The sequence below is a fragment of the Oreochromis niloticus genome, linkage group LG19 (assembly GCF_001858045.2).
Source record: "Oreochromis niloticus isolate F11D_XX linkage group LG19, O_niloticus_UMD_NMBU, whole genome shotgun sequence".
NCBI lineage: Eukaryota > Metazoa > Chordata > Actinopteri > Cichliformes > Cichlidae > Oreochromis > Oreochromis niloticus.
The window spans coordinates 2,809,496-2,831,790 of NC_031983.2; the positions used below are offsets into that span (position 1 = coordinate 2,809,496).

The window sequence follows — 22,295 nt, forward strand, 5'->3', positions numbered from 1 at the left end:
TGGGACAACCAGGCTCAGGGAGGGGCGGGGCCATCTGCTATGACCAGTTAGGGCGAGGGGGAGAAGACACACTGTGGAGAGTCAGAGATGAATAATAATTTATGATTAAATTCAAATTGGTGTGTAAACACATAGTGAGTGAAAAAAGTGAGTGAGGAAGAAACACGGTGCATCATTGGAAGCTGGCAGTAGCCTAGGGCTATTGCAGCATAACTAAAGGAGGATTCAGGGTCATCTATTCTGGCTCTGACTATGTACAAAAAGGAACGTTTTAAACCTGTCCGTCTCCTGAATTCAAGCTTTTAGAGATATAAATAGTCTGTTAGGAGATTTTTCCATTGCTTTATTGTTATACAGTTTTTTTTAACTTGCAGTTTAAGAGGATGACCTTCTTGGTGATAATTAGAGGTGTTAGTGGAACAAAAGTGTATTAACATTGCAATTGCATAGATAAGTCACCTAAGATACGTGTGAGAGATGATCCATCATTTGAATTTAAAAATGTCTAATTGTGGTGCAGTGCCAAATGGCATGCAGGTAAGTATCAGGGATGTTTTGAGAGTAGAATGTAATTTTTTAAAATCAGGAAATTGTACTTTGTGTAATTTGTCACCTGTGCAGTGTACTATGAGTTGTAAGTTTGTGTTTTTGATGCAGTTGAAGGTGTTATTGCAGATTTGAGTCCAGAAGTCAGCATTGCCGGTTGATTAGAAGGTCTTGTGATTGGGAGAGATGAAGAAAACAAAGAATTTAAATTAGGAGTGGACCTAACTTTAAGTCTGTTACATTGTTACTAATTTCATAGACACAGGGCTAAAAAGTTTAACTAAAGCAGTATCATTCTCACATTAATGAGCCTACAGAATTAATGTGGAATTAGTCTCAAACAATTTTTATTTATTGAAATATAATGACACAAATACATTTATACAATGTTGATATCATCAGGAGTTATGAGAAGATATTTTACATTTGATGTATTCATCCAGCTCTCTCTCCATCTCTCTCTCTCTGTCCTCCTCTTTCAGTTTTTCTGCCGTCACCCAAAGGTTGAATGTAACAGTGAAACAGAATATACAACACAAATAAAAGACATAAAGTGATCCACATCACTGCTGCTGGCCATTGATAGATAAAGTTCTTTTAACTTGCTCTGGTCTGAATCTGGAGCTGTACTGTAAACAAACAATAAAGCCCAATTCAACCAGAATAGGAATGGAAATCTTTAAGAAAACTAAAATAATAACATACAGTGGCTTGCAAAAGTATTCGGCCCCCTTGAACTTTTCCACATTTTGTCACATTACAGCCACAAACATGAATCAATTTTATTGGAATTCCAGGTGAAAGACCAATACAAAGTGGTGTACACGTGAGACGTGGAATGAAAGTCATACATGATTCCAAACATTTTTTACAAATAAATAACTGCAAAGTGGGGTGTGCGTAATTATTCAGCACCCTTTGGTCTGAGTGCAGTCAGTTGCCCATAGACATTGCCTGATGAGTGCTAATGACTAAATAGAGTGCACCTGTGTGTAATCTAATGTCAGTACAAATACAGCTGCTCTGTGATGGCCTCAGAGGTTGTCTCAGAGAATATTGGGAGCAACAACACCATGAAGTCCAAAGAACACAGCAGACAGGTCAGGGATAAAGTTATTGAGAAATTTAAAGCAGGCTCAGGCTACAAAAAGATTTCCCTTGAACATCCCACGGAGCACTGTTCAAGCCATCATTCAGAAATGGAAGGAGTATGGCACAACTGTAAACCTACCAAGACAAGGCCGTCCACCTAAACTCACAGGCCGAAGAAGGAGAGCGCTGATCAGAAATGCAGCCAAGAGGCCCATGGTGACTCTGGACGAGCTGCAGAGATCTACAGCTCTGGTGGGGGAATCTGTCCATAGGACAACTATTAGTCGTGCACTGCACAAAGTTGGCCTTTATGGAAGAGTGGCAAGAAGAAAGCCATTGTTAACAGAAAACCATAAGAAGTCCCGTTTGCAGTTTGCCACAAGCCATGTGGGGGACACAGCAAACATCAAATCAAATCAATTTATTTATATAGCACTTTTCACAGGATAAAAACCACAAAGTGTGGAAGAAGGTGCTCTGGTCGGATGAGACCAAAATGCAAAACGCTATGAGTGGCGGAAAACTAACACTGCACATCACTCTGAACACACCATCCCTACTGTCAAATATGGTGGTGGCAGCATCATGCTCTGGGGGTGCTTCTCTTCAGTAGGGTCAGGGAAGCTGGTCAGAGTTGATGGGAAGATGGATGGAGCCAAATACAGGGCAATCTTGGAAGAAAACCTCTTGGAGTCTGCAAAAGACTTGAGACTGGGGCGGAGGTTCACCTTCCAGCAGGACAATGACCCTAAACATAAAGCCAGGGCAACAATGGAATGGTTTACAACAAAACATATCCATGTGTTAGAATGGCCCAGTCAAAGTCCAGATCTAAATCCAATCGAAAATCTGTGGCAAGATCTGAAAACTGCTGTTCACAAACGCTGTCCATCTAATCTGACTGAGCTGGAGCTGTTTTGCAAAGAAGAATGGGCAAGAATCAGTCTGTAGATGTGCAAAGCTGGTAGAGACATACCCTAAAAGACTCAGGGGGCTGAATAATTACGCACACCCCACTTTGCAGTTATTTATTTGTAAAAAATGTTTGGAATCATGTATGATTTTCGTTCCACTTCTCACGTGTACACCACTTTGTATTGGTCTTTCACCTGGAATTCCAATATAATTGATTCATGTTTGTGGCTGTAATGTGACAAAATGTGGAAAAGTTCAAGGGGGCCAAATACTTTTGCAAGCCACTGTATATTAGCTCTTTGTCCATTATATTCACTCTCTCTCCTCTGTACATGTCCAAACCATCCCAACCTTGCCTCCAAAATGCTGAACCTGATTTTTCTCTCTCATATTAATCTAATTTTTCCCATCCTGGTCTTTCCCAGTGCAAGTCTCAACATCTTCAACTCTGTCACCTCCAGCTTAACCTCCTGTCTTTTTGTCAGTGCCATGATCTCCAAATAAATCATTATAGTAGGTCTCAGTACCATCTTGTAAACCTTCCCTTCACTTTCACCTGTCACAAAACGCTGACACTCATCTCCACCCTTCCTACACTCTCTTCTTCACCTCTCTTGTGCACTTTCCATTTCTTTGGATGGTTGACCCCAGAGATTTAAACTTATCCACTTTCACTACTTGGGTTGATGAAGGAGGTCGAGCAAGTCACCTACTAATAGGAAGGTTGGAGGCTCGATCCCTGTCTGCTCCAGTCTGCATGCCTAATATCCTTGGACAAGATACTAACTCCAAGTTGGTCCATCGGAGTGTGAATGTTAGAAAGTGTCATGGCTAGTGTGGCGTGGCAGGCAGAATAGGACCCAAATGCAGGACTCAAACACAAACGAGCCAAGGGAGGCAGCTTTATTGCTGAATCAAAATATCCAAACATAGAACTAAAAAAAAAACCTAGAAACTAGAAACACGGAACTCAAACTAGCAAACTAGAAAACTGAGCCGGAAACAGAGAACTAGGACTTACCAGGAGCACGGAGGGAACACACAGGATTGTGAGGTATAAAGATGCGACAACGGACAGAGGAAGGTTAACTCTAACCCTAACCCTGACGACTGACAGATGGAAGCTCCTCATCCTCCGACCACATCGCTGCCAGGAAAGACGCCGGTGAACGATGGTCTGGTCGAAGCATGGAGGAGGAGAGATTCAGCAACAGCGGTGTGGAAACGCCTACTTGCTGCTGCTGCTGCATTGCGAAGAGTTCTGTCTCCTGCCACTGCTGTAGCTGCGGCATGGAAGCCAACGAGCGGACAAGATCAGCTCGATCCCAGGCTTGGATCGCCTCCTTTGCCTTGCCCAGATCACAGACAAAATCCAAAAACCCAGAGAGCTGGCGCAGGTAAGGACTTTGCCCGAGGTCGCCTCGATGGCATTAAGCCCGACAGAACTTGTCTGTGAATCCGAGGCGTGGGTAACTTGCCTTACCAGGTACTTCTCTCGGGCTGAGTCTGCTGAGTCCGCTGGGTCCATGTCGTGGTCGCGTCATTCTGTGATGGCTAGTGTGGTGTGACAGGCAGAATAGGACCCAAATGCAGGACTCAAAAACAAAGGAATAAACCAAGGGAGGCAGCTTTACAACATGGAAACACGGAACTCAAAACTAGGAAACTAAGCCAGAAACAGAGAACTAGGACTTACCAGGAGCAAGAAGGGGAACACACAGCAATGTGAGGTATAACGACGCGACAATGGACAGAGGAAAACCCAGGCCTTACATGCACCAGGGAGTAATGAAGGAATGGGAAACAGGAGGGAAACACAGCTGGGACTAATCTGACATAATAAGATGGGGAGGAAGCAAAACTGAAAACAGTGAACACAGAACACGAGACTGTCAAAGTAAAACAGGAAACATAAGACAGGCAGAGAGACGCGAACTTCACAAGGAGACACGGCTGACAGGGGAGACACCGGAGATGAATGAACACAGAGACGAGGGTGACTCGACATGAAGCGAGGAACACAGGAAAGGTACAGAGAAACCATGAAGACAGAGACTATACACTGAGGGAGAGAGAAGTACGATCACTAAGAACCTAAGAAATAAAGATAATCAAAACCACGAATAACAATAATCAAAGAACAGTAAACCAAAAACACAAACACTGTGACACAGACCCAGTACCGTGACAGAATGCACTTAAATAGAAAAAGCATAGAAAAAAGTGCTTGAATGAATACAGGGAGTGCAGAATTATTAGGCAAGTTGTATTTTTGAGGAATAATTTTATTATTGAACAACAACCATGTTCTCAATGAACCCAAAAAACTCATCAATATCAAAGCTGAATGTTTTTGGAAGTAGTTTTTAGTTTGTTTATAGTTTTAGCTATTTTAGGGGGATATCTGTGTGTGCAGGTGACTATTACTGTGCATAATTATTAGGCAACTTAACAAAAAACAAATATATACCCATTTCAATGATTTATTTTTACCAGTGAAACCAATATAACATCTCCACATTCACAAATATACATTTCTGACATTCAAAAACAAAACAAAAACAAATCAGCGACCAATATAGCCACCTTTCTTTGCAAGGACACTCAAAAGCCTGCCATCCATGGATTCTGTCAGTGTTTTGATCTGTTCACCATCAACATTGCGTGCAGCAGCAACCACAGCCTCCCAGACACTGTTCAGAGAGGTGTACTGTTTTCCCTCCTTGTAAAGCTCACATTTGATGATGGACCACAGGTTCTCAATGGGGTTCAGATCAGGTGAACAAGGAGGCCATGTCATTAGTTTTTCTTCTTTTATACCCTTTCTTGCCAGCCACGCTGTGGAGTACTTGGACGCGTGTGATGGAGCATTGTCCTGCATGAAAATCATGTTTTTCTTGAAGGATGCAGACTTCTTCCTGTACCACTGCTTGAAGAAGGTGTCTTCCAGAAACTGGCAGTAGGACTGGGAGTTGAGCTTGACTCCATCCTCAACCCGAAAAGGCCCCACAAGCTCATCTTTGATGATACCAGCCCAAACCAGTACTCCACCTCCACCTTGCTGGCGTCTGAGTGGGACTGGAGCTCTCTGCCCTTTACCAATCCAGCCACGGGCCCATCCATCTGGCCCATCAAGACTCACTCTCATTTCATCAGTCCATAAAACCTTAGAAAAATCAGTCTTGAGATATTTCTTGGCCCAGTCTTGACGTTTCAGCTTGTGTGTCTTGTTCAGTGGTGGTCGTCTTTCAGCCTTTCTTACCTTGGCCATGTCTCTGAGTATTGCACACCTTGTGCTTTTGGGCACTCCAGTGATGTTGCAGCTCTGAAATATGGCCAAACTGGTGGCAAGTGGCATCTTGGCAGCTGCACGCTTGACTTTTCTCAGTTCATGGGCAGTTATTTTGCGCCTTGGTTTTTCCACACGCTTCTTGCGACCCTGTTGACTATTTTGAATGAAACGCTTGATTGTTCGATGATCACGCTTCAGAAGCTTTGCAATTTTAAGACTGCTGCATCCCTCTGCAAGATATCTCACTATTTTTGACTTTTCTGAGCCTGTCAAGTCCTTCTTTTGACCCATTTTGCCAAAGGAAAGGAAGTTGTCTAATAATTATGCACACCTGATATAGGGTGTTGATGTCATTAGACCACACCCCTTCTCATTACAGAGATGCACATCACCTAATATGCTTAATTGGTAGTAGGCTTTCGAGCCTATACAGCTTGGAGTAAGACAACATGCATGAAGAGGATGATGTGGACAAAATACTCATTTGCCTAATAATTCTGCACTCCCTGTAGGTGTGAATGGATGAATGAGTGCTTTGAGTGCTCAGAGTAGAAAAGAGCTATATAAGAACCAGTCCATTACCTCTATTCCACCTCTCTGTCATTCACACTTGCACTTGACTTGCTTTTTGTCTTGCTTCTTGCCATGCACAACTCCACCTCTCAAGCCTCTCTTTAACTTGGTCCCTACTGTCACTACAGATCATAATGTTTAATCTGCCTGTTTGTATATAATTTATTCATTCAGACTTTATTCCTGTGTTTAACTCATCAGACTGGTCCAGTGCAGTGACCCTGGAATCACAGCTGTTCCCATTAGTGTCCCAGCTGACACGGTCAAACTTCGTCTAGAAAAGACGCTGATCTCCAAGGTGTCCAGGGCAGCCTTCTACAACCTGTCAGAGCTGCGGTTCTTATGGCTAACTTATAACTCAATAACACTTATCCACCCAAGCAGCTTTGTCAACCTGAAAGCCCTGCGAGAGCTACGTCTGGATGGGAACCTCCTAACATCCTTTCCCTGGGAGGGGCTCAGAGACATGCCCCGTCTCCAGACTCTGGGTCTACATAACAATCGTTTGTCCAGTCTTCCAGCCCATGCTGCTCTCTTCCTTCCTAACATCACATACCTGGATCTGTCCAGCAACAGGTTGGTCCTATTTCACAAAATCTTAAACAGATTTGCTCAATTTTTCAGTTATCTTTTCCTTTTCTATCAATAGGTTGACTATATTACCTGCTGAGCTGCTGGATCTTTGGTTTCCTCTTCCAGGACAAAGTGAAGGGCAAGTGGAAAGAAGAATTTTGGGTACAGTATGTTTTGTTTTTCATTGTGCAGTTGATATCTATTAGTTGTGGTCATCATTAAGTCAAAAAAGTGAGTGAAATGCACATTAAGGGATAGTTTTACAAACGTGTGGTACCAGTACAAGGATAGACTGCCCACAACAAATGTACTTTTACTTGAATTTTATTTTTCTACAACAGAGTGCCTTAAAAATCCAAAGAAATTCTGGATGACCATCAAGTTTTTTTCATCTTGTCATAATCTAGTTAATTTTCCATCTGGTATACTTTTTTAATAATTATTTTATTTTTTCTGTTTTTTAAAAAAAAATTTAATTCAGACAATTCGACTGATAGAAGCACTAGCAGTACCCAGGTTTTTAATTTGACTCCCTTTACAACGACAGATGTTATGAGGGCTAAAAGAACTTAATCCTTGAAAACCAGCTGTCCTAAAGCTAGCAGCTGAAACTATAATTGGACCACTGTGTCACATTTTCAACCTGTCCTTGGTTACAAATAAAGTTCTCTCGGATTGCAAATCTGCCATTGTTTCTCCTCTATTAAAAGGAAAGTGAACCTAGTATTTTAAATAATTATAGATGGATCTCTAAACTCAGTTCTGGTAAAGTGTTTGAATCTCTGGTCAGTAATCAGGTTAAAGAATTTCTGGCTATTAACTCCATCTTGTCTCCTTTTAGTCAGGTTTCCATAAAAATCACAGTACTGCTGCTGTTGCTGTACTGCTACTGCTCAAGGTCATAAATGATATAACCGAAACTTTTGATAAGAAGCGTTGTTTATCACTTTTTATTGACTTTTCAAAGGATTTGATACTGGCTTATCAACCATTGTTTTTTCTCAACCAGCACTTGAGTGGTTTGCAAATGATCTCACAGGCAGTTGTATTGATAGAGGAGTCATTCAAGGTATCTTAAGTCAAAGTATTGTAAGTGAAAAAGAGCGTCCCACTATTATTCAATATTTATAAAAATAATCTTGGAAACATCTTGTTGGAAACATGAAAGTTACAATCACAGATCTATGGATGTTCTGCAATTTGTAGTCCCCAGAAAACCGACTGAATTGGGAAGCATGCAGATTTCTGGCAATAAATGCTTGGAATAAATTACAGTAAGAACACACATCAAACTTACTTTTATAAAACAGTTGCACATAGGCAAGGTTAACTGTAATGACCTGACCAAAACTTTAAACTCCTTCAGTGCAACAAGGGCGTGAAGTTAAAGTTCTATGTATCTATGTTGCTGCAATCTTGGCCAGGTTTCCCTCGATCTCAGCAGGACTAACCTGGTTAAATGAAGGTTAAATGAATAAAAACAAATGACATTAAATGTGAATAAGTTAAACTGTCTTGGACACCCAGGCCTCCATGACAATCCCTGGTTGTGTGACTGCCAGATCTCCATGCTGATGTCTTTGTCCATGACCCTGGGGAGTACTGTAGTCCTTATGGACCAGTTGCTGATGTGCAGTAAGTCTCTGAGTCAGTCAGAATTGCTGCAGACCCAAGCCGAGCTGTCCCGCTGTATGAGGCCTTCAGTCCAGCCTGCGGCCACCAGGGTAATTTCCCCAATGGGCAGCAATGTAATCCTACGTTGTGACGCCACCGGCTACCCAACGCCAACACTCACTTGGATTAAAACCTCAACCTACACAAGTAAGCTGTCTCAGGTGTCGAAGTAAAGTCACTAACATTTGAGGATTAGTTGAGTCATGCTGTGATTTGTTTTTCTTTATAGATTGTTGCCAACAAGACATCCTTGACAACTCTGAACAGCTGCCTAGGATTTTGGAGAGTTGTAAGTGCAGGTGCTTTGTCGCTTCTAATAAACATTTTTATTTCATACAGTCCTTCAGATTCTCTTACTACTTAAAGTACTGTATCTGTATTTGCATCCATAGTGGAGAAGGTATTTAAAGTATTTAGAACTGAAGTGTAGTGAACACTTCAGTTTCTGTAGGTCGGCTGTTTCATTGTTATGACTGTTTTTCACCAGTTTTTATCCCTTGGTTCCTCAACTCCATGGTTGCAATAGTTTTGATCAACTGACAGTTAATACAGTGTCAGAGGACATTAATGCATGTGAGACTCAGTACTGCAATGCACTAAATTTAAAGATTGGGAATTTTAAGCAGATCATTACTGATGAATTTAAAATGTTAATATTATGACTTTATTATTTATTCTCTCCAGAAAGTAATCTTGTACACTACTTTACTATAGCACTGGAAACATTATGATTACTACCACTAATAATTTATATTAAAAGCAATAGTAGAAGTAGTAATGGAGTTTACTCAGCATCACCTGATATGCAGATCAGTTAACTTGCCTACATAAAAGCAAAAGTCCCTGTTTTAATAGGAAGACGTGCACAATATACATTATTATCATAAAGCTGAGAGCAGAGCTGTCATAGTCTGACTCAGAATTTCTGTGTTTGGGCTTTTTGCTTTCATATTTATTTAATATTTGAACCTACGTAGTTTTTGGCTCTCTTAGGACCCCAGATGAAAGCCATGAAAGCACTCCCTGTCTCATAACACAGACATCCAAAAACTCACCATATTCACAAAGAGATAAAGTTTTTGAAATACTTTAAATACTATTCATTATTTTAGTTAGAAAAGTATGATTAAGGGAGTTGTGTTAAATAAGTAAATTACTTCTCCCCTGTCACTTTAGAGTTTAACATTGCAATTAAGCAATGGCTGTGAGGTCAAATGAAGTGAAGTGTTTTATTATATTTTGTTCGTGAGATCAGTATTATGTCTGGACATTTAAGTGCTGATCTTTTCTTTGTTTGTTAGCTTAGTGCATCAGTCTCCATCCTTTGAAAAAGCAAATGAAAAAGCTAAAAAAGTCCAAACACAGAGTATCAGTCTTTGGTCTCAGGTGCACTGTGTTTAGTTTTGCTTCTCTTGTCTTGTTTTCCTGATGAGTTTCAGCTGTGTTTCCAGATGTTTCCTCTCCTCCCCAATCACCCCTCCGACTGGTCCGAGGGTGTGCCTCAAAAGTCTCCCCTGTCTCCCGTCTCCTATTTCCAACCTCTTTTTCTTGACCTCAATAAAAACATCACTGAGGTCAAGGAAATGTGGGTAGGAGAATTGGACTGGAGCATGGATCAGCCTCACACTAGTTTCTCCTTAATGTGAAAAGTGCTGTTTAATTTCTATCTGTGGACTCCCAGGGCCAGATCTTCAGGCCGTGTTTCTTGCTCATCGCAAGAACTAGAGGAAGGACAACTTACTCTGTCTGCATGGGGTTGTTATATAGTTTCTCCCCTTCTCCCTCCTCCCTCTCTTTCTCTCTGGACATCCAGTCATTGCTGATATGCAATCAACCGAAATCCAGCCCCTCTCTCTCTTTGCGTTTTCACCTACTTTAACTAAGGAGGAGGTTACTTCATTAAAATCCAATCATTTCATTTTCTCCTTTTCTATGTTGTACTTTCACACGATTTATCAGTAACTCCATCAATATGAATATAGTTTTTATGTTTCATTCAGTTTATGCTATTTTACTTCAGCAGGATTTATCATAAGTTCACTCACATGACTACCATAACTCTTTGACAGCTAACGACTTCAATGAATGTTGGAGGCAGAAGTAAGTTCAGGGATTTTTACTTTGTTGTTAGTCCATGGTTGACATCTTTTTTCCCCATAAAACTAAAAACAGACATAAAGTAAATATTACAAAATGTCTTTTCCTTAACTTATACTTCTAGGTTATAAACTATAAAATAAACAATAAAATACTATTGCACACAGCACGACAACAAAACAAGCAAGTGTCACGAGTTCAAAATATTGGGGATGGATACAGGAGGAAAACCAAAATAACAACACTGGTCCAGCCGGGTCAAGTCAAACGATGATTTTAATGAACACACGTGTGGGAGATGGGACACTGTACGCAGACAGCACCAGATCTCTCTCCGAAAACCACACAACAATAGTTTTTATGAAAATCAGGGTATTGGAACGCCCCCTCATGCGTAAAGTAGGTACAATACAATCAATGTTGACAACTTTTAACACATTAAAAGAACATCTTCTTCTTCCCGAGGCCAGATCCTTCCCAGTAATCTTCTAACTCTGCTTATCCCCTGGAACAGACAGTCTCTCCTGCAAGCATAATCAAACAGCTACAAGGCCTTGCAAACTATTATTTAAATGTTTGAACTCTCCCCTACACATGAGTTTAACTACTGCTTGTGTGTGTGCGTGTGTGCCTCGACCTCAGCATTCACTCTGTCTATAAGGACAGAGGCCAACTCTGCATGTGTGCAATAACCTAACTGAAACCATACATGTAATAAATGTTCTAATCAAATGCCACTACTCAAAGCTTAATAAAAGAATATAAATGAATAAAGGATAATGATGAATAACATGATATATGTGTTTTGTAAGCATGTGCGGCCTTCTACGCTCTACGTCACTTCACTCAATAGATCAGCCAGACATCCCGCTGACTGTAGCTTTTAACCCTTACTGACGTGAGCACAACTCCATAATAAGCACCAAGCAGCAATATGTATAAAGATGATCATGGTTACACCTGCAATGAAAGATTATATGATTATACCAACACCTGTAAATAGAAGATTATAGTTATACTAGTTATAACAATCACTGTAATACAAACGTTAATGTAATGTCAATAGCTTCAATAAATGCTTTAATGCAATGCTTATTATATGATTCTGATGCAATGATAAAATAACAGTAAAATATCCCTTCTCACAAGCTACAAACAAAATAACCGTACCATAGTAACAACAGCGGTTCAGTAGTGATCACAATACAACTTAGTGAGTTGACCTCCTCGACGAGAAACATAGCAGATGGAATAAACTTGTTTCTAAACAAATCTCTGTGACAGAAATGTGATAAATTGACTTAGGATAATTAATATTATATAGAAACACAATGAAATTTACAATGTGTACACTTATGGATTACCAACAGTAGTGATTGAAATAATCTCCTGTTCAAGATCATTTTCATGTTGTGTAAGAACATGGATGGATGAGTCTTTGGTGGTGATGAGAACTGGGTTTCTGCTACAGCAAAGCATTTTTAATAATATGAAAAATTCCTATTTTCTAAAGCTAAAGTTGGTTCAGATTCACAGGATTGGGCTCTATTGTAACCCTCAGAGGCATTTGCAAGAGAATATTCACTGGAAATGAGCTGAACTATGTGGCTATTGTGAGCTGGATAGACTGCATCAGAAGTACAGGAGACTTTGGCCATACAGACATAATATTTTCTTACTTACCACACAGCTAGTAAAGGTTGATCGTTTTCACAGTGGTATGAATCCATCCATCACAGAAGCACAAGTGCAAGCACCCAGAACAGGACTTCCATTGAGAGAGCTGCACATGGAAGGCACAATGAAAACAGCCCAGAGGTGCATGAGAAAATAATCTTGAACATGAGATGGGCCAAATTTTGTAAGCTCATTCCTAAAGTTTTTAACTACATCTTGTTTTAATGCGTAACTCTCGAGAGCTTTGAAGCGAAACAAAAAAAGTTTCTTTGGGTCTCTGGTTTGTTAGGGTCTCAGTTAGGAGTACCCAGGCCTGTAAGACTTCCTTTGTAAGGTACTCTTTTAAATTAAAAGCAAAAACCTAAATGTAGGTTGCCGAGAGCTAAGATAAACTCTCTCTGTTCCAGTTATGCAGGAATCTCCGCGGGTGGGGGTTCGCTGGTCGATTATCAGCCTGAATGGGTTATCATACAAGGATGCTGGTGAATATCGCTGCCAAGCCCGGAACATGGCAGGAATTTCTGAAGCCCTGATTAAACTGAAGGTCATGGGAATCACAAAAATACCCCATCTTCCAAAGAAGTCCAGAAAGATTTCCTCCAAATCCCCATCAAAGTACAGGAAACCATACCAGATCCCAGCTATCACCAACGCCCCCTCAGTGAAGGATAATCAAATACTATCAAGTATCACACCATTTTCCAATAACCAGGCCAAGAAACCTCAAAGCCTCGTGACTTTTTTGGAGCAAATGAGTACATTAGAAAATACTAAATGAAATCAGCAGATGCAAAGAGAAAGGAACATAATATAGATCTAGTCTGTGGCTACTTGACAATTCTAATTTGATTTTCTGTTGGTGAAGTTTCTCCGTGTTTGTTACAGAGCGGACGTCATGGCGGTGGGAAAGAAATGGAAATAAACGTTACTGTTTGTAAAAGCTCAAGTGTTGCAGTTTGTTAATGTGAATTACTCACTAAATAAAAACATAAGATGAAAATGTGAGTGTTGTTTCTGGGATGCAGTCTGCATTTTTGTGAAAAACAAAGTTTTATTCAGTTCAAATTTCAAAATGTGTGTCTGTTTGTGTTCTTGGCAATAAATCTTATACAGTTGAAAAGCCTGTTTATTCCCTTCAAATTGTGCCACATTTATATGGAAAATGCATTTGTGAGTTGAGCAGCAGAGTTAAGTTTGTGGGATGCACTCAAGAACAACTTCACAAGGCTTCTCTGCCAGTGTCAAACACCTTATTCTGCTATTGACTCTTGTTTTGAGCTTCTGGTACCCCAGGCGCTAACAATCAGGTGCCTGGTGCACCGGATTAGCAGCATATGTGAGTATGGACCCTGTTGGTCAGTTTTGTCTTCTCCAAGCAAGACATCTTTGACTGAAAATGCTAGGGCCCATGTCATGGGACGGATTCAACCTGGCATGCTGCAAAACCAAGATGCAGCATGATGTGGAGGGAGCCCTTGTACCAAATATAAGGCTCAGTTACATATAATGGGGCATGTCAGAGAGGGGCTGGAAAGTGGGCGTCCCACCACCTTTACCCGGTCAGCACTTAGGAACCATAGGCAGTCTTCTACAGATTTACATTCAAGGTTTGCAGCACAATATGGCCAACGGTCTACCCAGAGACTTTGGAACAGACAGCATACAGCCAATCTCCGGTCTCATAGGGCTGCCAGGGGCCCTGGCTGCTCTTCACAGTCAGGCTGTTTGTGCTGTTGTCGGCAACATGTGCATTAGAACCTGAACATGTGGAAGAAGACAGAGAGAATGCTATGTTGACTTCTAGCGTCAAAAACCTTGAGACAGGCTTTTGTGTTTTTTACCAAAGTATCTCTATGCTTTGCTGTAAAATGCAGCACAGGTTTCTGTTGAACACAAGTCAGGCGACAGACTTGTAGCCATTAGTTTAGCTGTTCTCATCATCAGAAACCATGTTGTCATTTTGGCACTATGCTTTTTATTATATTGATGACTGGCAATCATGGTGTCAGCCTGTACCTGTACAGTGTATCAACAGCCATCCACTGAAGCATTTTAATCTAATCTCTCTCAGCCTTATTCACTCATGCAGCTCCATGTCACACCTTTTACTTCACTGTCTGCACTATAAGCTCATTGTGATAATCCTGGTGAGGTTCATGGTAAAACATGCTGTACCTGAGCCCAACATATTAATGTCTGTGAAAAATAAGACACACAAAAGGTTCATGGCGTCTTATAAACGTCATGAAAGGATCATGACTTTAGATGGGTGATTAAAATTTTGAGTGACAGTGATTGTTGTCTCTTATGCATATCCTATGCACAGTTCAAGGATAAGGGAGCCATTACATTTACGACTGTCTTATCTGTATGAAATAACAGGGCCAATAAAGCCACAAAATGCTCACTGTCACATGGGTTGTTTGTTAAAAGGTTTTTACACTTTAACTACAGTAGAAACAAAACTTACTTCATAAGGTCCTTGGTCAACACTTTTTATAAAACACTTACATAAATATAAAGAAAGTACATGCTTTCGCAAAGATCATAAGTGCTCACTGAAGTCACCTATGGGAGGTTTAGGAAGGTCATGAAATACAAAATCAAAAGACCAGAGAAAGTAGAGACTTTCTTTCCTTAAGTAGAAACACAGACACCGGTGTTAAAAACTAGTCCAGTAAAAGTTGAAGTAATGAAGCTACGGTTTTACTACCCAGTATAAAACTACACAGTATTTTCATGCGACATTTGAATAAGACAAAGTTTTGCAGGATGTTTCACAATATGAAACCCAATAATGACTTCACATGTAAGCTTTAAATTTGCAGTTTATTAAACGTCACTTTAAATCTAACCTCTGTTCTTCCTCCCCTGTCCTGTCTTTATCTTTCTCCTGATCTCTGAGTGAAGTTAGCTCTCTTAAAGTGATAGAAACACTAAATTTAAAATTCTGTTCATACTCGCTCCTCTTCTATCGAGGTAGCTATAGAAGACGGACACCTGCTCTCCTTACGACCCACTTTAACCCCCCAGTATAAACACTATGGACGATACTGTTGAACCTAAAGTAACAAGCCTGCTTTGAAAATGCAAGAAGCACAAAGTACAGATATTTCTGTAAAAATGGAGGGAGTAAAAGTACAGTTGCAAGAAAAATAAATACTCAAGTAAAGTACAGATACCTTAAAATGCTACTTAAGTACAGCAAATACACCAAGTGTTTGTACTTTGTTACTTTCCAAAAGACATTGTTCTTGGCTGGTTGAGGCTATTCAACCAGTGTGTGTGTGTGTGTGTGTGTGTGTGTGTGTGTGTGTGTGTGTGTGTGTGTGTGAGTGAATGGACAATTCCCCACTTCAAAATGTACATCTCCTACCAACCCTCAGTCTTACAGCTGTGTGTGCATTTGCCTTTATTTAATGAAGCGGAAGAATAGATCTCATTTTTATGCAGCAGTCAGTCAATCACAGCTTATTGTAAGTATAAGCAGAAACTATAACAAACAAACTTAACACTTACTGTAGTTCCAGTGCACACTTTGTACCGTATTTCATAATTTTTCTGGGTGTGTTTCTAATATTAGGAATTTGTACATGAACACGTTTAAATATGCTAGACTTAGTCATTGTTGATTTCAGTCAAAGTTCTACACCATGATTAGTATTCCAGTCAAAAACATCATCTCGGTGGACAGAAATGAGTTTTCAATAGAAATTTATATTTCACTAATGTCTTTCACAGAGTTCACAGAACTGGGCAGGGGAAGAATATTTGTGGAAATTCTACAGTGGCTCAGTTCAATAAAACCATTGTTTTGGCTTCACATACGTCTCTGTTGCAATCACTGTTTTGACCAAAGACCACAGGCAGTAGCATGCTGAGTCATTTCCAGATCATAGACCGTTTCTGCAGTGTATGCACTGTAAGAAGACAGATTGTACAGCGCTGAAGTCACTTTGAAATTTGACTCTGATGCTTCAAATTCAAACCAGACAACACTTTGACATGTACAGTGGTTCACATGTTAGATGTAGGCATCATGTGTGTTGTTCAGTTTCACGTGAGAACAACATGTTCAATTTTGCATCTTAACACAGTTGATAAAAAAAGAACTTTAGCTGCTGATTTACAGGAAGATTGTAGATGTTTAACAGGAGGTATGCTGAAAGCTCAAAGGACAGAATAAATCCTTGAGATTTCTGGCCGTCTGACAGATTCATACTCTTCACTTCTCATTTTTCTCTCCACCCCTCAGCACCACAGAGGCAAGCCTTGGTTCAGTCCACACAGCTAATTCAGCAGCCAAAGCCTGCAGCTCTGACCTCTGGTCAGCTAAACACTTTACCTTTAGAAAGCTGTGTTTTTTTTGTTTTGTTTTTTTTGTCAGGTGGACTTTTTGTTTTGGGAGTTACCATGGTTGACAGCCTGGACATGGAGAAGCAAGAGAAGCGTTACTTTATTCAACGCAAGCATGCAGTCATCATCTGCATAACAGTGGTGTTGTGCTGTTTGGCAGTGGGCCTCGGGGTGGGTCTCTCTAGATCAAACAACACCACTCCTGCTGCCACCACCACACCAGCCCCCACAGCAGGGCCTACCCAGCCCCCTTCACCTGGCAGAGGGCCCTGCCTGCCTTCCACTGACTCCAGTGGGGACTGGAGGAATTTCCGTTTACCTGACTATGTGAATCCTGTCCACTATGATCTGCACCTGGAGCTGAACCTAGAGGATGACACCTACACGGGCACTGTTGATATCCAGCTGGAAGTAACTAAGCCTACCCGTCATCTCTGGCTCCACATCAGGGAGACATTTGTCAGTACCTTGCCAAGGTTGAAGGTGCTGAGTAGCCAAGGAGGGCAGAGAGAAGTGGCAGTGAAAAGCTGCTTTGAATACAAAGCTCAGCAGTATGTGGTGGTGGAGGCCACAGAGGAGCTGCCTGTCTCAGACACAGGAGAGGTATACATCCTCAGTCTAGACTTCCAGGGTTGGCTCAATGGCTCTTTGGTGGGATTCTACAGAGTTACCTACATGGAGAATGGAATCACCAAGTAAGTCATGTGATTCAGTTCTGTCATAAACATACACAAACATCTTTATTAATCAAGAATTAGAAAAGAATAGGGCAAGAAGGCATAAGACGTATGAAATAGTTGCATCTTTCAAGGAAAGACAGAGTCACCTTACGGTGTTTTCTAGAGGTATTAATAGGTGTTAAATAACTGTAGGCATCCTATGCAATAATTCATAATAGCAGTTGAAATGTTGAAATAAAATAAGTTCCTCTAAGAATGAACACTAATTATTGAGTAATATTTTGTGTAAAACTTGTCTTCTGAGAAGCAACCAAGAGCAGGTTTATGATGGTTGTAAAAATTGGTGTTATCTGGTTTTATCTTGGATAAAGCCAGAGTTGTTGGTTGTGGCTCAGGAGGAACAGCAGGTCTTCTACTAACTGTTTCTTTCCTGGATCCTCTGTTCTGCATATTAAGCGACACAGATATCGTCCACATGACTGCAGCTGTGGTTAGTGGATGTGGATAATTAATGGATCCTGCCCTCTGCATTACTCCTTGGACATGTAGCTGAAAACTTTCTCTGACATCTTTTTCAGATTTGCTATCACAAGAACAGATACAGAATATCTTTACCACTGTATACCAAAACATCTGCAATCATTTTAGACTTAAGCTCGTTGTTCTATCATATTTCACTTTTTTATTTACTGATGACTTTTTTGTATTTCTTCTGTAGCTGAGCTCCTTCTTTGATGGAGTTTTTACACTAAAGAGTTCCAGTCCATTTTGTTCTATGTCATATTTTTTTGAGCAAGATTGATTTTCATGCTGTGGCTGCTGTTATATCACAGTTCTGAGCTTTTGGGATAAATAAAATATTATTTTATTCAGATAAAATCCAACATTATTATATTATATATTGACCAACAGAATACATTTACCAATCAATCAACATGTTACTCTGAAGACTGTAACGTGGCTTAAATATTTTAAAAAAAGTCAAAAGTATCAATAGAAGACTTTTTATAATCCACCAGCTATGTGGTCATTACTTCGTCAGAGTCACTACATTATGTGGGATATAAACAGATGTAGGTTCTAGTTATGTGTCCTCCTTTAAATGGAAAACCCCTCGTAGTCTCCTCGTACTGCTGGGATTGGTATTTGGTACTTTTGTTTTCATTAGCATGTATGGAGCTAACTGAACAAAATAACCAAAAGATGTTATTAATCAAAGATGACTGTTCTAAACTTAACTCTCTAGTTTAAATTGTCACATATTATTAGTTTTCAAAGTAAAATTTGTTGAAAGAGATCGCAGAACATTTGGTTTTAAATACTCTCCAATAATAAAGTTACATTTTCCAATAATCTGTCCTCGATTTGAACACCAGAAAGATTGCAGCTACGGATCATGAGCCAACAGATGCCCGCAAGTCTTTTCCCTGTTTTGATGAACCTAACAAGAAAGCCACCTACACCATCTCAATAACTCGTGATGCTAATTACAAAGTACTGTCCAACATGCCAGCAGAGGTAAGTCAGCATGTGTGTTTACCATTACAATAGACTTTAGGTGCTGTATTTAAATTGGAAACAATTGGTATTTGTGTAAAAATACAGAGAGTAAAAGTTGTAGAAAAAGTATACATGCCTGAAAATGCAGTGGTGAATTTAGGTAATCTCAGTTTCACTGAACGCGCTCCTGTGATTGGCTGGCACATCATGGAATGGGTGGGGGGTGTTGTCCAGCATTATATTTATCTTGGACAATATCAACCTCTCTGATGGTTGTTGTCCCAGCATGCAACAGCATCCACACTCGCCACAACAGACTCATAGAAAATCCTAAGCATTGTCTAACAGATGTTAAAATACCACAGCAGCCTCGCGAAACAGAGGCAGCTTTGGACCTAACTGTAGAGTTCATTAGCAATCGAGCATGAACAGGGGAAAACTGAATTTTCTTAAAAATCGCAATGATTTACTGTAATTTGATACATTTTAAAACCTTATAATGTTTTAACGATATTTACCAATTTTCCAATAGATTTCTGTGCATTTTAGTTTTTTCAAGGTCAGCAACTGTTTGGGTGTTAGGCACTTTACATGCCAGCAGTTTAATAGGGAGGGAGCAAGAAAATCCTCTCACTTAAGCTAACTGTGTCTTTAAGCATTATCATCCTTTGCACCCATTAGCGTAACATCGTTTACCTTAGTGTGTGATAAAAAAATTCAGTTGGTGTGGATTTGAAAGATTTAGGTCAACATTTTTTAACATCTAACTGAGTGTAGTGTAAACCTTACATACACCTGTCACAGATGGCAGTTACACAGTCATGGTCATGTTTATCAGTTCCTGCAACAGGACAGTCTCATCTGGGGGTGGCTGTAGCTCAGGAGGTAGAGCAGGTCACCTACTGATTGGAAGGTTAGTGGGTTGATCCCTGGCTCCTCCCGTCTGCAAGCCAAGTATCCTTGGTCAAGATACTAACCCCAAGTTGCTCTCCGATGCATCCATCGGAGTATGAATGTGTGTGAATGAAGTTAGAAAGCACTATGTATAGAGGAAAGTGCTTGTGTGAATGTGGCATGTTGTATAGAGCGCTTTGAGTACTCTGGGAGAGTAGAAAAGTGCTATATAAGAATCGGTCCATTTACCATCTTAAAGCACAACTGAGATGGTGTTTTTCTTGTCATAATAGGACAGAAAATCCACATAACCTTTTGCTGTCTATCTCCAGGGCTCCCCTCAGGAACTACCAGGCAATAAAATTAAAACCACCTTTCAGAAGTCTGTTCCAATGAGCACCTATTTGGTATGTTTTGCTGTGCACCAGTTTGACTATGTAGAGAGAACTTCAGCCAGAGGAATTCCCGTGAGTTTACAATTATATGTCATTATTGCAGAGTATTGATAAGATTTGAAATTCATTCACACTGTTGGATTTATACTGTCACACACTTATTTGTATTTTTCATTCTTTTGCAGTTGAAAATCTGGGCCCAGCCAAGTCAGATCAGCACAGCTTTGTATGCAGCAAACGTAACCAAGGTCATTTTTGACTATTTTGAGGAATATTTCAATATGACATACTCCATCTCAAAATTAGGTATGTAAATGGAACACTAACCAACTTCTGTGATATGAAACAAAAAACAACAACAAAAAAATCTCCCTCTGACCCCAAATGCGGTTGGTATGTGTGTGGGCCTCAAGCTTGGGACCTCTGACAGATCTGCATATCACTTAGCTATTTCTTGGACTGCACTCTTCTGGGCAGAGACCTGTGATATGTGCTTGAAATCTGCTGCAATCACTCTTCCAGTGCAGGGGTTACAGCTCCTAATGATCCCGGGACCACTTTGGAAATAACCTTCCACATGGATTTGGTGCTTAGGGCCTGTTCTTATGCTGCCATTACCAGAGGCTGTGTGCTCTCCTTATGATGCCATCCACTTCCTCTATCTCTCGATAGTGTAAACCCATGATGTCTTGACATGAGTGGCATCTATCTCCTCCGGTGGTGTGCTCATTATCCCATCTGGGTATGTAATGACTGATAGGGTGTATGTATTGATGGTTTGGATCTTATCACTACTGTTCTGGCTTCTCAGCTCCCGTCTTTGCCTTCTTGCCATATTTGGCTGTTATTGAGCTTTATGCATTTTTATCATGGTTCCTGTTGACCTGTGGGATACCCAGGTACTTGTATACAGTGGGTAGAATAAGGGTTGAACATGTCACTAGTGTTATAGGAAAATATATTTCTAAAGGTGCTATTAACATGAAATTCTTACCAGTCCATAAAAACCCATCCCATCCAGACATGCAAAGAAATCAAGCCACAGATGTTCACAAATAAAGTATGATAAAGAGAAATGACACAAGGAAAAGCATTGAAATGTATTCATTACTTCATTTAAAACTTTTGTTGGTGATGATGGCTTCAAGACACCTCGTATATGGAGAAACTAGTTGCATGCATTGCTCAGATGTAATTTTGGTCTATTCTTTGACACAAACAGTTTTCAAATCCTGAAGGTTCCAGGGGCCACTGTCCTCTTACTCTGACCTTTAGTTCATTTCATAGAGTTTCAGTTGGATTCGGGTCAGGTGATTGGCTGGGCCATTCTAGCAGCTTTATTTTCTCTCTCTGAAACCAACTAACAGTTTCCTTGGCTGTGTTTGGGATCATTTCATAGCTGAAACATACACCCTTGTTTAATCTTCATCATCCTGGCAGAAGGCATCAGATTTTTATCACAAGTATAAATGGTAAATAAACTGGTTCTTATATAGCGCTTTCCAACTCTTCCTGAGCACTTACAGTGCTTTATACAAACTTGCCTCATTCAGCCATTCACACCCAGCCATACAAGCACTTTTTCTATGCTTTCTTTTATGTAGGTGCTTTCAATCTATCATTCACACACATTTATACTCCAATGCATTTTGCCCAAGGATATTTTGGCTTGACTTGTGACTTCATCGTAGAGTTGGCCTCCAGTGTTGTCTTCCACACTCTCATTGAGTTCCTGATGAATGTTATTAGCATGATGTAAAATGCTGAGACGCAGGTAATAGGGTAATAGAGATGGAACTAATCATATGATGATACCTTGTGGGTATCCTTCATGATTAGGATTTTTCTGTCTTGTGTCAGTCAATTTGGATGACTACCTGCTGTTAGCAGCTCCCTTATTTGTGCTGCCATGCATTAATGGACTGCTGTTTGCTTCTTCAGCCAGTAGGTGTCACCCATGTCAGGTCCTATTGCTGTGCCACTTTTCATTCTGTATACTTGTTGTTAGATGTCTGTCTTTGTGATGTTGAC

General features: G+C 40.3%; 2 protein-coding genes across 4 annotated transcripts in view; both read left to right on the top strand.

Moving 5' to 3' along the window:
- The window catches only part of lrit3b (leucine-rich repeat, immunoglobulin-like and transmembrane domains 3b), a 33,229-nt gene extending 19,692 nt beyond the window's left edge, over positions 1 to 13,537 (top strand). Inside the window, exons 1-6 of one of the 3 annotated variants that reach the window (XM_019348478.2) lie at positions 3,505 to 4,582; positions 6,620 to 6,994; positions 7,068 to 7,153; positions 8,519 to 8,812; positions 8,895 to 8,954; positions 12,847 to 13,537. In XM_019348478.2, the coding sequence (XP_019204023.1) occupies positions 4,560 to 4,582; positions 6,620 to 6,994; positions 7,068 to 7,153; positions 8,519 to 8,812; positions 8,895 to 8,954; positions 12,847 to 13,217 (1,209 nt within the window). In that variant the 5' untranslated portion in view covers positions 3,505 to 4,559 and the 3' untranslated portion in view covers positions 13,218 to 13,537. Of the gene's footprint in view, positions 1 to 3,504; positions 4,583 to 6,619; positions 6,995 to 7,067; positions 7,154 to 8,518; positions 8,813 to 8,894; positions 8,965 to 12,846 lie in introns of those variants that run through there. The other 2 variants (XM_013266064.2, XM_013266063.2) reach the window with 2 other exon arrangements.
- A 3,126-nt stretch (positions 13,538 to 16,663) lies between these two features.
- enpep (glutamyl aminopeptidase) overlaps positions 16,664 to 22,295 on the top strand; it is a 51,534-nt gene continuing 45,902 nt past the window's right edge. The window contains exons 1-4 of the mRNA XM_005477697.4: positions 16,664 to 17,490; positions 18,852 to 18,993; positions 20,202 to 20,336; positions 20,450 to 20,570. Of these exons, the coding sequence (XP_005477754.1) occupies positions 16,853 to 17,490; positions 18,852 to 18,993; positions 20,202 to 20,336; positions 20,450 to 20,570 (1,036 nt within the window). The 5' untranslated portion in view covers positions 16,664 to 16,852. The remainder of the gene's footprint in view (positions 17,491 to 18,851; positions 18,994 to 20,201; positions 20,337 to 20,449; positions 20,571 to 22,295) is intronic.